The sequence below is a fragment of the Anguilla rostrata genome, chromosome 3 (assembly GCF_018555375.3).
Source record: "Anguilla rostrata isolate EN2019 chromosome 3, ASM1855537v3, whole genome shotgun sequence".
NCBI classification, from domain to species: Eukaryota; Metazoa; Chordata; class Actinopteri; order Anguilliformes; family Anguillidae; genus Anguilla; species Anguilla rostrata.
Genome location: NC_057935.1, coordinates 25,179,589 through 25,194,331, shown reverse-complemented (window position 1 = coordinate 25,194,331; position 14,743 = coordinate 25,179,589). Strand labels below are relative to the sequence as shown.

The following is a 14,743-nucleotide window of genomic DNA, read 5'->3' as shown; positions in this document are numbered from 1 at the left end:
AAAAGACTGGAAGACTAGGGCTCAGCTGAGGGGAGGGAAGCGGAGAGAAGCAGGAGGAGGACTGTCAGCTGCACTTCGGTAAAAAACCGAATTCAGTTAAATAAAGGGTGAAATCTGAACTAAGCTCAGGCAGCAATAAAAGGAAAAGGACAAATTTGTTTTTTCCACAGAGGGACAGTGTGTTCCCATTAGCAGCCATTACTAATAAAAACCAGAGTAAGGATGACATTTCGTTACACCCTATACCAACTGCCATCTGGAGTCCCCTTCACTCCTCAAAATGCAGAGGTGATGCCAAAGAAGAAGTTTTAAAGGAAAAGATTCACCCACTAATGCAAAACTTTTTTTTTTTTACCATCTGCAGAGAATATATGCACCCAGAGCACAACATAAGCAATGCCCGGCTTGACAAGACGGCATCCCTTAGATTTACACAAATCACTTCTGATGGAAAACCTGGACACGACACCATTCCCGTTTAATATTATAGGTGTACTCCAGCCTTGTCTGTGCTACTTGTCATTATCTTTACAATTTCAAAATAAACCATCTACACATGTGCATGTGTCCCCAGTCAATCAAGCAATTCAGCACAGTGTTCCCATCTTTTCAACTTCACTTTGAAGGGGAGGTTATGCATCCCATGTTTTCACTGCCTCAAGCTCCCACATTGCAAGATCTTTGTCCATGATGTCTATGAGATATTGGAGAAACACTTGATGGGAACTGTATTTTAACATCAAACCTAAGGCCAGTTTAACCAAGCACAAAATAATTTCACATATGCTTTATAACTTACATGGGAGCATTCAAGCAGCATTTATTTGAAATACTACCACATAGGCCTACATGAACAACAGCTTACAGAATTAACTAAATGTGGTGGATTTCTCATAAACACTCCTGCCCTCGGGAAGGTGAATCTCACTCATCCCAGAGTGGTGTGCTTACAGTAGCAAGAAACATATGTGCTATATTTCCATTTAAAGTATAAAGCCTAGGTTTTAAACAGCGGGGCCTTGAAGGCCTTGGAAATCCTTGTAATGCTGAAGACAATGCAGTGAACCCCCGGGCCAGACTGGATATACAATGACTACATATAGAATTGGGATTTATTTTTTTAGAATAACTTATTAACTTATGATGGGGGTCGCCTCTGGATGCCTTTGAGCAGAAAAGGTTGGAAAACCCTGAATGTAAAGGACCAGAAAAGGCACAATTCTTTGCTGGTTTCTAGCAAAATCTCTGAACCCCTGGAAGGGGTCCACAGCACCAACCTTCTCATTCTCACATCCCGCATTTCTCTTCCCCAAACAAAGCAAATCATTACAGTGCCTGAAGGCAAGGGAGGAAAAAAACAGGTGGAGGGAAGAATAAATTAAAAAAAAACTGCTCCACCCAACAGTCTACTTTGGTTAACGGCCCGTGAAAGCAAATTAAAACCAATCTCTCCATTTTACAGGGAACCGCTATTGGAAACGAAAACCAAAAATGCAGAGGACGGTGAAATTCATTTAATTAAATCTCATTCGGTTCCCCTTTCAAAATGTAATTTGGAAACATTTTTTGCCATTTTTTTCAAAATGCAATGAAGTTTCACGCTTGTGCTTGTGGCCCTGAGGCTGGGGAGGTTCGTTGGTAGAAGCATAAACGGCAAACTACACCCAGCCAAAAGCACCACGGCTTTCCAATACTGATGGCTCAGTGTCGTACCGAGCGCACAGACAGAACGCGACAGTGCCGAGAGTGGAGAGGAAGGGTGAAGGCGCTTCCTGCTGGAGGTGTGAAAACCGCCTGTGGCCTCCCGCCACCCGACTCCTCTCCCTCCCCACGCGCAGTCGGCCCGTCCGGGGGGGGGGGCGGCCGTCTCACCTGCACGCTTTGAGCACGTCCGCCGAGCTGGGGTAGATCGACACGGAGGACCAGGACGCCAGGGGGAGGGGCCCCGGCTTGTGGGCGTGGACGGCGGGCGGCTCCGCCTTCAGGGGGCTCTGAGAGTCCTCGGGCCCCGTGCCGTTGACCGTGGGGCCCGGGCCCGACCCCGGGCCGGCCTGGGGGCTGTGGGGCCCGGCCTGCTCCGTGGACTTGGGGGACGGCGTCGCGGTGGACATGGCTGAGACGGGCGAGGAGGCCGCCGAGCTCTCGTGAGTCTTTGGGCCGTGCAGGGCCGGGTGAACGTTGTTGACCTTGGTGGGCGTCCCGCTGGCAGCGCCGCCGCCGCCGCTGTTGGCTTTCCCCCCGCCCAACAAGGCGGAGAGCTGAGGATTGTCTGAACTAAGTACACCTGGTGACCTGCAGTCCGCGCGGCTGGGGCTGGCGAGAGCATCTGCCGTCGCCCGATGGACGTGATTAGGGAGTCCCTCTACAGCGGCAGTGCTGTTAGGCGTCCCTCCGGAATGCCTGCTGCCCTCAGGCCCCGGCGGAGCGGCGCAGTTTCCTGAAGGCCTGCTCTCTTTGGTTAAGGTAATGCCTTGCTGTCCACCTGAGGTAGCAGTGTGAGGAGGAGGAGGAGGAGGAGGAGAGGACAGGTGATTGAGAGCGGCCCCCTGCGGTAACGAATCGCTAGGCGCGGTGGAATGTCCGACCTGATTTTGAATACTGGTTCCAGCTGCCTGGAAAGGCTGGGCGGAAGTCCCAGTGGAAGAGAAAGGCCATTCGCCATTGGGACCTGCCGAATGCGAACCTGGACCTTTGTGAAGCCCCTGTGGGTCAAGAGAAAAAGAAAAATAAATATAAACAAAAATCACTAAGAAATTCCAACACAAATGCCAACACATCATAAAACTTTACAGAGCCACTCAACTCCCTCTTAGCGAACATTTAGTTTTTCCCACTAAATGTTTTAAAAAAGCTGCATCGTACAATGCACAGTCAAGAATTCCTTTCACTATGAAAGAAAGAATCCTATCGAACCTACAGGGACTTTATAAGATCAAGCACTTCAAAGAGTACATTAGATTTGTCAACTGGATTGAAGGTTTCTCATAGAAAACATGCCCGTATTATAGAAAGAAGGGGTGTCTGTACTGACATTTGCCTGAGCAAATTCAATAGACACCCCCTTCTTACTTTCATGTGCTTAGCTAATGATCAGCTTCACTAAACCAAACCCTAAAACCCGCATTACACAGAAACACAGCGTTTTTATCCATTAAATTCATTTAAATTAAAGGTCAGCACTTCATACACTCATTTCAGTGCATTTTCAACCTCGTACAGAAGTACACCTCGTTAGGAATCTCTTTTCTACACGGCAAAGGCAGATAACACAACATTATCAGAAACATCTAGTTTTTATTAAAAAAACTTTGTGAACTTCAATGAGGCCGACTTGTAATATTAGGCTTATTAATCTTGAGCAATCAAAATTTGAGTCAACCTCACAGTCTCAGTCACAGTAATGAGTGAATTGAAGTCAAACTCATTAACACTGACCCCCTCCCCCACACACAGAGACAGACAGGACTGCTGCACGCAGCCGGTAGGCGTTAAGGCGAGGCGGCCTACCTGAGTGGAGTTAGCGTGTTGGTTTTTCCACAGCTCCTCAGCGCTGCCGCTGCTGCTGGTCGGGGTTGTGCAGTTGTGAGGTAGTGCGTTTAGCTGCAGGTAAGGCACGTTTCCGTTGCTTCCCATTCCTGTCGTGTGATTATTGCCTACAGAAATAGTGTCTGCGTTACCCGGCTTCCCAGCTGTGCTGCAGGGGGCGGAGCTGGCCGGAAAAGGTCCGTTGGCCATTGGCTGGCCGGTGCAGGGGGGCCGGACTGGCTGTGGCGGGGTGTGGGGGTGCTGAGCGGGAGGCAGGGGGTTTGTAGGCAGTGTGGAGCTGGGTGTGGGGCCGTTGGGAATGGTGGGTCGCACCAGTCCAGCCGCGTTTTGTCTCATCTGTTCAGGGGGAAAAAGATTTATATTTAAAAATTATTTAATACTGAATAAAGAGGAAAACTGAATTTAAAAACTACAATCCAATGAAAAAGAACTACAATATCCAGATGGCACAAGACCCATCCTCACCTGCTGCTGGTGCTGCTGCATGTGAGCAAACTGATTCTCCAGCTGCTCAAGCATCTGCACCTGCATTGGCTTCAGGCTCGCCCTGTTTGTCCGTAGCTGATCCAGGAGCTATGGGGGTGACAGGCGAGATGGTGAAGCGCTCGGAACGAAGGTTGTCCTGTCTTTTTAAATGCATGTGCAAAAACTCATTTCACGTACCTGTAGTTTCTGTGGTGTCAAGTACCAGTTAGGGACCTGCTGTTGCACAGTACTATTGTTTGCCCAGGAATCTGTAGAACTCTGTTTTTTTGTGGGTGAGGGAGAAAATTAGGTAAATTAAATGCAACAAATGCTATTCACATTGCACAGCAGAATTAAACAGTTCAGCGTAGAATGAGAAATAGGAAGCTATTAGTCACTAGTCAGAGCTGTATTTTTACTGAAACGTTCAGGGGATTACAGTGAACACAACTGCTTTGTTTCCATGTTTCTTCCAGTGGCCACAATTATAAGTTAACATTGTTTAACCTCTCTGGCCAATGCTGGAACTCGGTCTTCCTGAACGGTCCTGGGTTACCTTGGCTGGGCTGGACGTGCGCTTCCTCTTGGCTGGGCTGGACTGGTCGTCGGCCTGGCCCGACGGGCCCCCGTGCGCAGGCAGCGAGTGCGGCGGCATCGGCGGCTGGCCCAGGCCCCCCCCTTCACTACTCTGACTGGGTTTGCAGGCCTGGAGTGGGAGAGGGAAGCAGAGAGAGGACAGGCAGTGAGGTTTCCCCCTCTCCCTCCGACATGCGCCCAAAAAAGCACTCCATCAATCACCACAGGAAGTTCTGCCCACGAGGCCGGGGTTCATGCCTTTCAATGCAGACAAAACACTGAAATTCAAGTCATGAATTATTTTTTTAAATCCATAATTCTGAATAAATTGAAAAGTATGAGTATATTTTTCAAATTCACAAACTGAATTTCAACTGATTTCCTGAACTGAGTGAATTTAAATGTAACTAACCCCCAGTGCCGTCTCCTGTAAAATAACAAGCTTTTTTATTTTTATTTATCTTTTTATTCCGTGTAAACTTTAGGGCTTAACTACCATGTGAAACAACACAGCTAGCTCATTCACCCTAAGCCCCAGTCCCCATGTGGACCAGTTAACACGGTAAGAATGATTAATTAAGCCAGATATGAGCTGGGAATCTGGTCTGAAATACGAAGCCATTACATGTTCCAGCATGACCAAAAACACCCAGTTAAAAATCCCTTTGGTGGTACCGTCTCCACAAAGGGGGCAATTAAATGTAGTATTCGACTCAGTGGTAAGATAATGACCACCCCATCACCAGTAAACACATGCAAATTTATCCCACTGTTACAATAATTCTTAGTACTTAGTACTTTTTAAACACTACAAACCAGACGTATTCTATGCAGCATCACTTCCTCCTTATAAACATTACATTTTTAAACACATCACCTAATATTTTTACAAATTTTTCGACCAACATTTCGTTTTGTCCCGCGCCCACACGGAGTAGATGAGACAATAATCATGAGCGCAGGAGGCAGCGCACACAACATTAACGAGGCGTGGAGTGCAATGAATTACAGGTGGTGTCGAATCCATTTGCGCACAATTAATTTGCCATTTACGAAGAGCAGGGTACAGCGATTCAAAATCAAGTGCACGGCGCACGCGAGAGCCAAGAACAGATGCTGGGCGTTACTTATTTTCCTTTCGGTAAGAATGAGAACCAACCTCCATTTGCCTTTAAAGCACTTTTCCCCCCGAGGTGGTTTTTAATGTCACATAGACAGCCAAGAATAAAAAATAAATAAATAAATTAGAGACATTTGCTGAGCCAAGAACTCGAGTCATTTATCATCTGCGAAGGGAAGAACTCGCGGGTGATTCTCAGAACAGCTCCGTCGGTAGTGCGAGAGATAAACACTGCGCTGCTCTCACCACATTTCACACCAAAGAAATAAGACTGCTTGCAGGAACGCTCAACACATACAAGCATGCATTGTTCACATTCAACGTAACTCACACTGTTTAACTCAATCATCTGCAATCAGTCAACCATGATTTTTTTTTTAATTAAATGGGTAGCAGTTGCCTGGATGTTGAGAAAATGGATGAGTGAGAATTATATTATTTGGGTTAACTGATCAGCTCAAAGGTTTCAAGTACAAAGAAATTAAGGTGAACATTTTGTTTGAATCACGTGCTGTAGAGCCAACATGCTGTGTTCATACGCATTACATAACATGCCTCATAACCCTTCATGGCTGCATATTACAACTTATGACCAATTGCATAAAAGTCATAAAATACAAAATATATTTTGCAAATAAAAATGAAATAATTTGTATTTAATTGATTAAGAATGTCCACTTCACATATTCTGACAATGTCATGATGTTCATAAGATGAAAGACTGGCTATGACAGCTGTTATGCCATGCATCGTAATGACAACCTTGTGCTATACAGTGAAGTGTTTCCAGAAAAAAGTTACAAGCTCAGAAAAATGTAGTCGAATCAGTAGTGCACCAACACCAATGCACAGAGTGCAACGTTGTGCGCATCACACCTAATATTAACTTAAAATGTGCATCAAGAACTAAACCTTACACTTTGCAAAAGGATGTACAGCAAGACAGGGCACTAAATAACCAGAAACAAACAATTTCATTATTTATATCTAGAACAGAACACAATGGCACAACCTAGCAAATCACTGAAAAGGAGAATAAAAACGTCAAATCATACTATGAATCAGTTGTTTCTTAATCAATTTTTCTCTTACATGGACAGCCTGTGCAATTCCGTGTGGGAAGATTCAGATGGCTTCATAAAAAGTGATTGTAAATATGGTTGAAAATAGTCAAAAGTATAACAGGAACAGGCCACTTTCACTAACCATCACCTTCAGTGAGCATTTATTTTAACTCAATGAACTCTCCGTATGTTCTTTCTCCAGTTGTTAAAAAGGAGAAACAAAAAGTGCAAAAAATTACACATCCACCTGTACGGCAGAGAAGAGTTAACCAGACTCTGCAAAGCTGGACAAAAATGTACAGGGGGGTGAGGGAGGGGTGCAGAAAAAACAAGGCCCCGCCCCTTTTTCAAATCCAAGCATAAATATCAGAATTGCACAATGACTTTACTTTATTTTGTTTCTCCTTGCAGAAAAAGAGGAGGTGGAGGATGCCGGGAAAGGAGGCGTCACTGGTGTAAGTGTTTAGTGAGGTTGGCCGTGTTTTGGGGAGTTTTCTCTACGGGACAGGCTATCTCTTCTCACCTGCAGTGCTGAGTTCTGGGCGCCCTGCCTGGAGGTAAGTTCTGCTGGGATTGGTAGGCTCCATGCCTCCTCAATACTAGGAAGCATTTTACTTTTACTCGGTAGACTAGTTTGTTGAAGGTTACACAACTGAGCCTAGGAGAAATTGCGTAAAAACACATTTAATTCTGATCTACTGGAAGGTCACATCTGCCGTTCTGCTGCAACTACCACTGTCATATGATAGATATATAGAAGATATTTAAGGTACTTCATTCTTAGTCAAGTAAAGTTAAGCAACATTTTAAATGAAATGATCAAATTTAACAAAAATATCAGTGGGAGGAAAAATAAAATGCTGGTGCAGTCTTAATTTCATGAAATTATGTTTACTTTATAGGGTGAAAATGTTCTCACTCATACAGATTAATACGAACACTGTTTCTGTGGAAATTTAAAAATCAATTAAATAAGAACAAAATGCATCAGAAATAAATATAAAATTAGTTATAGAAGCGTGTTTTAATACAAACAGCAACACTGCTCCCAAACAACTATGTGTACGCACGAGCACACACACATACACAGACACACGTACACACACAAAGTATATATGTACTATACAAATACACAACAAACAAAAAAAAAAAAAACAACAAACGAAAATAAAACACAAGACGAAAGGTAAGAATCTGAGGCTGCAGACAAACACCCACGCTCGTACCTGTAGGCATTTGATGCGGGTGGCGAGCGCGGCGCCGTTGGTGCAGGACTTGCTGCGGGTGGCGTTGATGTAGCATTTGATGGCGTCCTGAGGCTGGCTGCAGGACTCGTAGAGCGTGCCCAGGTCCATCCAGGCCGCCGCGTGGCCGTGGTCCAGCTGAACCGCGCAGATGTACGCCTGCAGGGCGTCCATGGGCTGGTTCTGCTGCTGATACAACACACTGACACGCCAGGAGAGGGGAGGAGGAGGGGAAGAGAGAGAGAGAGAGAGAGAGGAAAGGAGGATGGGAGACAGACAGAGAGACATAGGGAAAGATGGGAAGACAGAAAAAGAAAGAGCGATAACGTCAAATACTATTAAGATTCTCCCAGAAATGTGGTCTGTGCAGTAGCTATTTCCCCATGACGCCTTATAAAGTTTCATGTGACTAAGAGTGAGCATGTCTAAATGTTAATTAGCCCAGCTTACAGGAATGTCTGCAACAAATGAAAAAATGACCACCATTAACACAAGAAAAATATAATCATTTGATGATGCAAGAAAAACAAGAATTCAGCAACCATTTTTTTTAAAATAAATCACACAAGCAACACAACTATTGCTGAATAATCATTCAAACACAACAGTCAATAAAAGAGCCATTTAGCAGTACAATACAAATTGCATTCAGTAACAACAATGAACCACTGGCTAACACAACAACCAATGAAGAACAGCCCTTCTCTAGCATAATGACCAATAAAAAAATAACCTTTTAGCAACACAACAACCAGTGAAAAATGACCATCAAGCAAAAAAAGCTGCCTTTTCTTTGAAATCAATTAGAAATCTGGGGGAAATGCCAGACACAACAAAAGTGAAACGTAAGCACCAAGGCAAAAGCAGACATTACTACTGTTGACCTACTGAGTCATAAGAACACCAGTGTTCATTTGATCCACATGAAATCAGGCTACTTCCACAAACAGCACACAGAGCAGAAAAGGGCTGGCTGCCACAGTCTGCATGTCACTTCATGTACACACTGCAATTAATCTCTCAACTGTAAAGACATTAGCCAGCTCACTAAGTAATAAGCACAGTCATTAGATGCCAGTGCTACACAGACCTGACAAATTAAAGTACCGCTCAATATGACAACCTTAATATAAAAATATGTTGGTTCTGTTTAAACTAAGCAGTTTTGTGATTAACCCATTTCAGGACCAAGGAATCCTCCTGTACTGTTGATCTAGCGAGGGTCTGCGAACGCTGTAATGGTTGGGTAAAAAATGAGCCACTGATCTTCAGCTCATTTAAACCTATGCACTTTTCCTGGAAAACACAAGACGATTGGTGGAAAATCACCAATCGGGGGCGACTGTGTGACTACAATCTGAATTTTAAAAACGCACACAGGCAGAAATGTCTGCTCTCACTTTAAAAAAAATAAATCACCACAGCACTGATAGTATTTGGGCCACGTCCCAATTTTGATTTCATCAAACTTTGCTCTCCCATCCCTATTTTGATCAAATGGGAAACCAGAAAGTGTGAAGAGATCAAGTTAAAAATAAATACATTAGACAATGGAACCACACCCATTTCAGGGGACAAAACAGTCTTTGAACTGATGGAAAAAAAATAAACAGCGGAGTGATTTCCCAGGTACCCTCGACGCTCCCTCTGGGACAGCCTCACTGAGCCCACCCTTTGTCTGCGAGGGCCAATTTGCCCCTCGTCCTGCCTCCCTGAAAAGCTGATTACGAGGCGGGCCCCGTTCGCCGGCCCTGGGGGGCGTGAGCTGGCCCGGGGGGGGGAACGGAGTGCAGTAGGCCGAGCGCGCCCCCTGGGGCTCGCGGCACAGAGCTGGGGGCACGCTGGTCCCGAGGGCCAGGGGGGGCTCCCCAGAACAGCTGCTGTCGGGAGGGAGCACGGCGCCAAAAAACAGGCTGTTTGTTACCAGGCCAGGTGACCTTTTACAGCCCTTATGCTGCCCTATTTAAGACCACATCACTAGAATAATAATAATAACCAAACCAGCAACAACTGCAACTACACCAACAACTACAACCACAGCAACATTAACAGCAACGGTAGCAGCAGCAGCACAAAACCATCACCCAAACAACAGCAATGACAACAACCACAACGTCACGTTACGATGAGCGTGCTTCTGGGTCAGTAGGTCTTCCGCAGCGGGGAATAGATCCAGTCCCAGACGGAGGAGCCAGGTCCTTACCCTATTGAACACCATGTGTCCGCGCTGGCTTCTGATTTGTCAATAGACTGCCTGTAGGAAATGAAGGCATCCTGGACCTTCCCAATACTTGAGTAGCACCTGCAGGAGGGGGGGGGGGGGGATACAAAATGGAAGTTCATCACTGCACCAAAGCTGATCCTTTAAAAAATAGCTTACAAATTATCGCCTAATAAAAAGACATACACAGCCATGAGAATGACTCATTGAACATAAAGAAAACCATGATATCAATGCTGTAAAAATATAGAAATACGAGTACAGAAACTAATATAACAGCGTGTTTACAGCAGCCGATTTTATTATTGCTGCAGACATATTAATGTAACCGGGTTACAAGGTTACTAGGTTTCTTTTGCAAATCAGGCCATAAAAAAAAATTGTTTGTCCAAAATATTCAAAAGCATTTAAAGGCATCAGTTGGGAATTTCAAATGTCGCACACAAGCAGGTGTTTGATAATTATATCTTCTGAAATACCACGTAATATAAAAACCAGATGAGCGAGGTTTCTGGAGGGTGTAAATGAAATCAATTGCCCCAGAACTCATTAAAAATGAATATCCCTGCTCCAAACAGAAATGATTTCCCTCCCTGATGTATAATGAATCGTAACTCTTGCACAAACCTGTATGTTAGAACTGTTTACAGGTATGCAAAACAGACTTTACCAAAACTAATCCATACCAGAAATAGAATATATTTCACTATAGTCCAATAAAATAAGGGGGGCAGACAAATCGGTAGTTCAAACACAAATTGTTCTGTTGTGGATTACCAAAGGGAAGCCCAGGGGACAACCACTAAATTTTCTGGGAGGGGGATGAATACATTTTACAAAAAAAACGTAACTGGCCGAGATTACGAATAATTTTGTTTGGATGACCTTTATTTGGTTCTCCCTAGATGAAATAATTAGGAGCGAGTTATTGACTGCACCGAGAAGCAGTTTGACATGAGAGCGAAGCTAGGATTTATGAAATTTCAATTTTTATCGAACGCAAACTCAGGCAGTGGTGTTTTGACTTCACCTATAAAAATTTATATCATTAGCATTAAAGTAAAAAAAAAAGTTAAAATACTAAATATTATTTTTCAATCTGCCATTTACCCGCACTAATAAGAATATCTTATCTTGGCTAAGGAAAGTAAATGTTTATAATATTGCTAGCCAACATTCTTAAACTAAATTAAATGCTTCTATTTCCCCAAAAGCTAGTTCCCCAACCCCTTAAGGGGCCTTACATTCTTTGATTGTTATCCAGCTAACTTGTTTACAGTTCAGGCATACCATGCCAATGACAGCTGGAATTGCTAATGGCAGCTAGGAGGTAGAGCCTTCTGACATTTGATAATTTAGCTTGATGGCAATTCTTGCTAGGAAATCTGTGAGTCAGCTGACGCACTGCGAAGCATGCAGAGGGATCGGAGCAGCGGAAATTTCAAGTTCACAATATTTCATTACAGTGTTCAGAAAATACGGACTTCCATAAGGGATCATTTTAAGTTACTACTGCACCCATGCTTGGCTCTCCCTCTTCTGCACAAAGAGCTCTAAAGGACTCCCATCTCCTGTTGCTAAGACGCATACACATTTGTTATGATGACGTGAGAACAAAAGTAACCCTTGGTGTGGTGTAAGATAGCGGTGTGAGCGCTACACTCCAAACATGCTCTGACTGAACGCATAAATGAGTCAGGCCCAGAGACGCCCGTGTGAGGTTCACTGCAGAGGGAGAAAGCCTTTCTAATGAATTTGGAGGGAGTTCCCTCCCCTCCCAGACTGGCCTTAAATGACCTGGGCCAGCAGGACAGAGGAAAACTCAACAGTCTCTACAGGCTGTCGGCACAGAAGTCATGATTTCAGCATTTGCTAGATATGTTACAGGGTTAAAGAATTGTCTGCCTGCATAATACACACATATATATATATATATATACACATATATATATACATACATGTATATATATACACATACATGTATATAATACAGGCACACAACTCTTTAATATGTGTATTCTTAAAAACAGTTTTGAAAACACCCATTCTCAGAGAAAGCACCTCATATCAAAAAATTCACACATCATTCAATATTGCATCAAAGCAATACTTGAACAAACTCAGATTCCTCTTCAGAGCAGAATTCAAAATTTACACACAATTTAAGTAAATTTATGATTAACCCATTTTAAATAAAAAAAATTAAAATTAAAATAACATTAAAAAAAAAAACTGTACAATGTTTTCATAATACTTTACCTGCCAAGGAAGTACCAGGACTGTCCAGAGTTGGGGTCTGCTTCTAGTGACTTCTGCAGACACTGTATAGCGTAGCTGTCCTTGTTGGCTTTATCTCCCAACTGATCCACCGTGTGATGCATCCAGCCTGATGTGGGAAGCGCAGGAAGGAGGAAGAAGAAAGAAAGAAAAAAAAAAGATTGCAGGCAATTACTGCTAATTCGCCCTAATCAGCAGGCTGTTTGATAAATCTTCCTGATTAGCACGCTAGTCGACGTCTTCCTGAGTGCAGAAAGACCCCAAACTGAAACGGCGAGATTAGCAGGCGGTGAAGAGCGACGGAGAGAGGCTGGAAGCTGCAGGAGGAGCAAAACCTGGGACTCGCTAAAGGAGGAAATGTTTCGTCGGCTGCACCTTATCAGGTGCCGGCAAGAGAGGGACAAGGAGGTGATGGTGGTGGGGTGCATCTCTTGTAGTGCCGCTTCCAAAGCCCACCCCTCCCCCTTCACATGCCACAGCCATTGTTAGGGAACAGGGACGCTGCCCCCCCCCCCCCGCCCCCAGAGCGCCGTGCCGCTGAGCCACAGTTCCCGCGTGCGTTGCCGCCAATGATCCCCAGCACCTGTGGCACGCCGCTCGGGAGCTGCTCGCCATGGCAACGAACAGTTGTGAACAAGATGGGAAAACCGGTTTTTGAAAGCCGCCGCGCTGTCGCCTAATTTTAGAGGCTCGGAGAGGTGGGTGACAACGAGGAGGTTAGCGCTGGGAGCAGAGTGAGGTGGCGGCTCGGGGGCACGTGCGTGTGTGTGCGCGTGTGTGTGTGTGTGTTTGTGTGTGTGCGCGCACGTTTGTGTGTTTTGGCAGGGTTTCTCCACAGCTGACACAACGACACTGAAGGATTGCATCATGCAGACCAGAGTAAACTCAGGAGGGCTGGGCTGGGTCCGTTAAGGAAAACCGAGGAGAGAAGCTGGAGAGGAAAACTGGGAACAGGATCCGAGGCTTCGCACGGTGCCGCGCGCATGATGCAACACTCGTGTGCGTGCGTACCTGGCTCTATGCAAACTCGCAACAGATCATTAAAACTGCTACAGGCGACTGCGAAACCGCAGCGGTGCTCAGAAGATCTTTCTCAACCTACTACGAGCCGACAAAGATGAAGTCTAAACTGCAGAAACGAATGAATTTCAAAAATAAAGAAAAACAAACTAATTATCGTAACCCGCATGGTCAAAAGCATACAGATAAGGCAACAGCTTCTCTAAAACCAAGTTCTTACTCTTTAAACAAGAGAAGACGAGCAGTAACATAAAATACCTCCAGAAAGCTGAAACATGAAACATGACTCCAATTCTGCCGAACCTCTCCTTTATTACTGACATGTCTCACGTCTGCGAGCTGACAGAGCGTGTCGGGCGGCGGCAGCAGGAGCAGCTTACCTAACTGTTGCAGGGTGGTTGCCTTCACCTGCGCCGGAAGGTTCTCCGTCTGCAGAAGCGCCTCGTACGCCTCTTTGGCGGCGCGGTACTTCTTCTGCAGGCAGAGGGGAGGAGAGAGTGAGAGAGGGCGAGGTCCTGGGCGGGAAGAGCCACCGTGTTTAAGCGGGACGCGAGGAACCGTGCCGCTGCCGCGACGCGCGGGGAGGAAGTGACATCACAGACTAGCCTGGCCCCCCGAGAACTCGGAGACAGTTAACAACAGAGAACTTTTGAGACCGTTACCAACTGGCCCCGGAGACCTTGTACAACTGTATAGGTTAGGATGACTGCGTGGTGCTGTCCCTAAACTAATACGCCCGTGCGGCCAGGGGGTTCGAATCCCTGCCACGGCACTTGGTGGCATGGTTTAAATTTTAAAAACATTTCCAAATCAACATGCCTTCACAGACCTAAGTCACCATCAATAAAAGCCTTCCCCAAGTCTGGTTATGCTCAGGAAGGCCAGCCATAGATGCATCTCAGAGCAACCAGAGCTTCCGTTAACAAAAGCAAACAGATCAGGCTGAACACGAGCATTCTAGATCATAGTTTCCCATTCCAGACCAGTATTTACACACCTCAACCATTCAACTAACTACACAGCTGTTAAGTAGCGAGAGGTGCTTTGGTTGAATAGAAAGCAAAGATGTGCATTACTGTTTGCCACTTGTTTCAGCTCGTAGGTACTCACACAGGGTTTCAAAAGATTGTTATTATTTTTAACTGCTAGCCGGAAGGTCCAACTTAAAAGCCTGTTTACAAAGGAGACCTGTATAAAGAATTTGCTTCTA

General features: G+C 45.0%; 1 protein-coding gene across 5 annotated transcripts in view; it reads right to left on the bottom strand.

Moving 5' to 3' along the window:
* The window catches only part of LOC135250544 (lysine-specific demethylase 6A-like), an 87,033-nt gene that overhangs the window by 20,995 nt on the left and 51,295 nt on the right, over positions 1-14,743 (bottom strand). For 3 of the 5 annotated variants that reach the window (XM_064326924.1, XM_064326925.1, XM_064326928.1), the window contains 10 exons: positions 13,914-14,007; positions 12,496-12,622; positions 10,219-10,317; positions 7,998-8,217; positions 7,295-7,429; positions 4,568-4,717; positions 4,210-4,290; positions 4,012-4,119; positions 3,508-3,882; positions 1,873-2,702 (listed from right to left, as the gene is read on the bottom strand). In XM_064326924.1, coding sequence (XP_064182994.1) covers positions 1,873-2,702; positions 3,508-3,882; positions 4,012-4,119; positions 4,210-4,290; positions 4,568-4,717; positions 7,295-7,429; positions 7,998-8,217; positions 10,219-10,317; positions 12,496-12,622; positions 13,914-14,007 — 2,219 coding nt within the window. The remainder of the gene's footprint in view (positions 1-1,872; positions 2,703-3,507; positions 3,883-4,011; positions 4,120-4,209; positions 4,291-4,567; positions 4,718-7,294; positions 7,430-7,997; positions 8,218-10,218; positions 10,318-12,495; positions 12,623-13,913; positions 14,008-14,743) is intronic. The other 2 variants (XM_064326926.1, XM_064326927.1) reach the window with 1 other exon arrangement.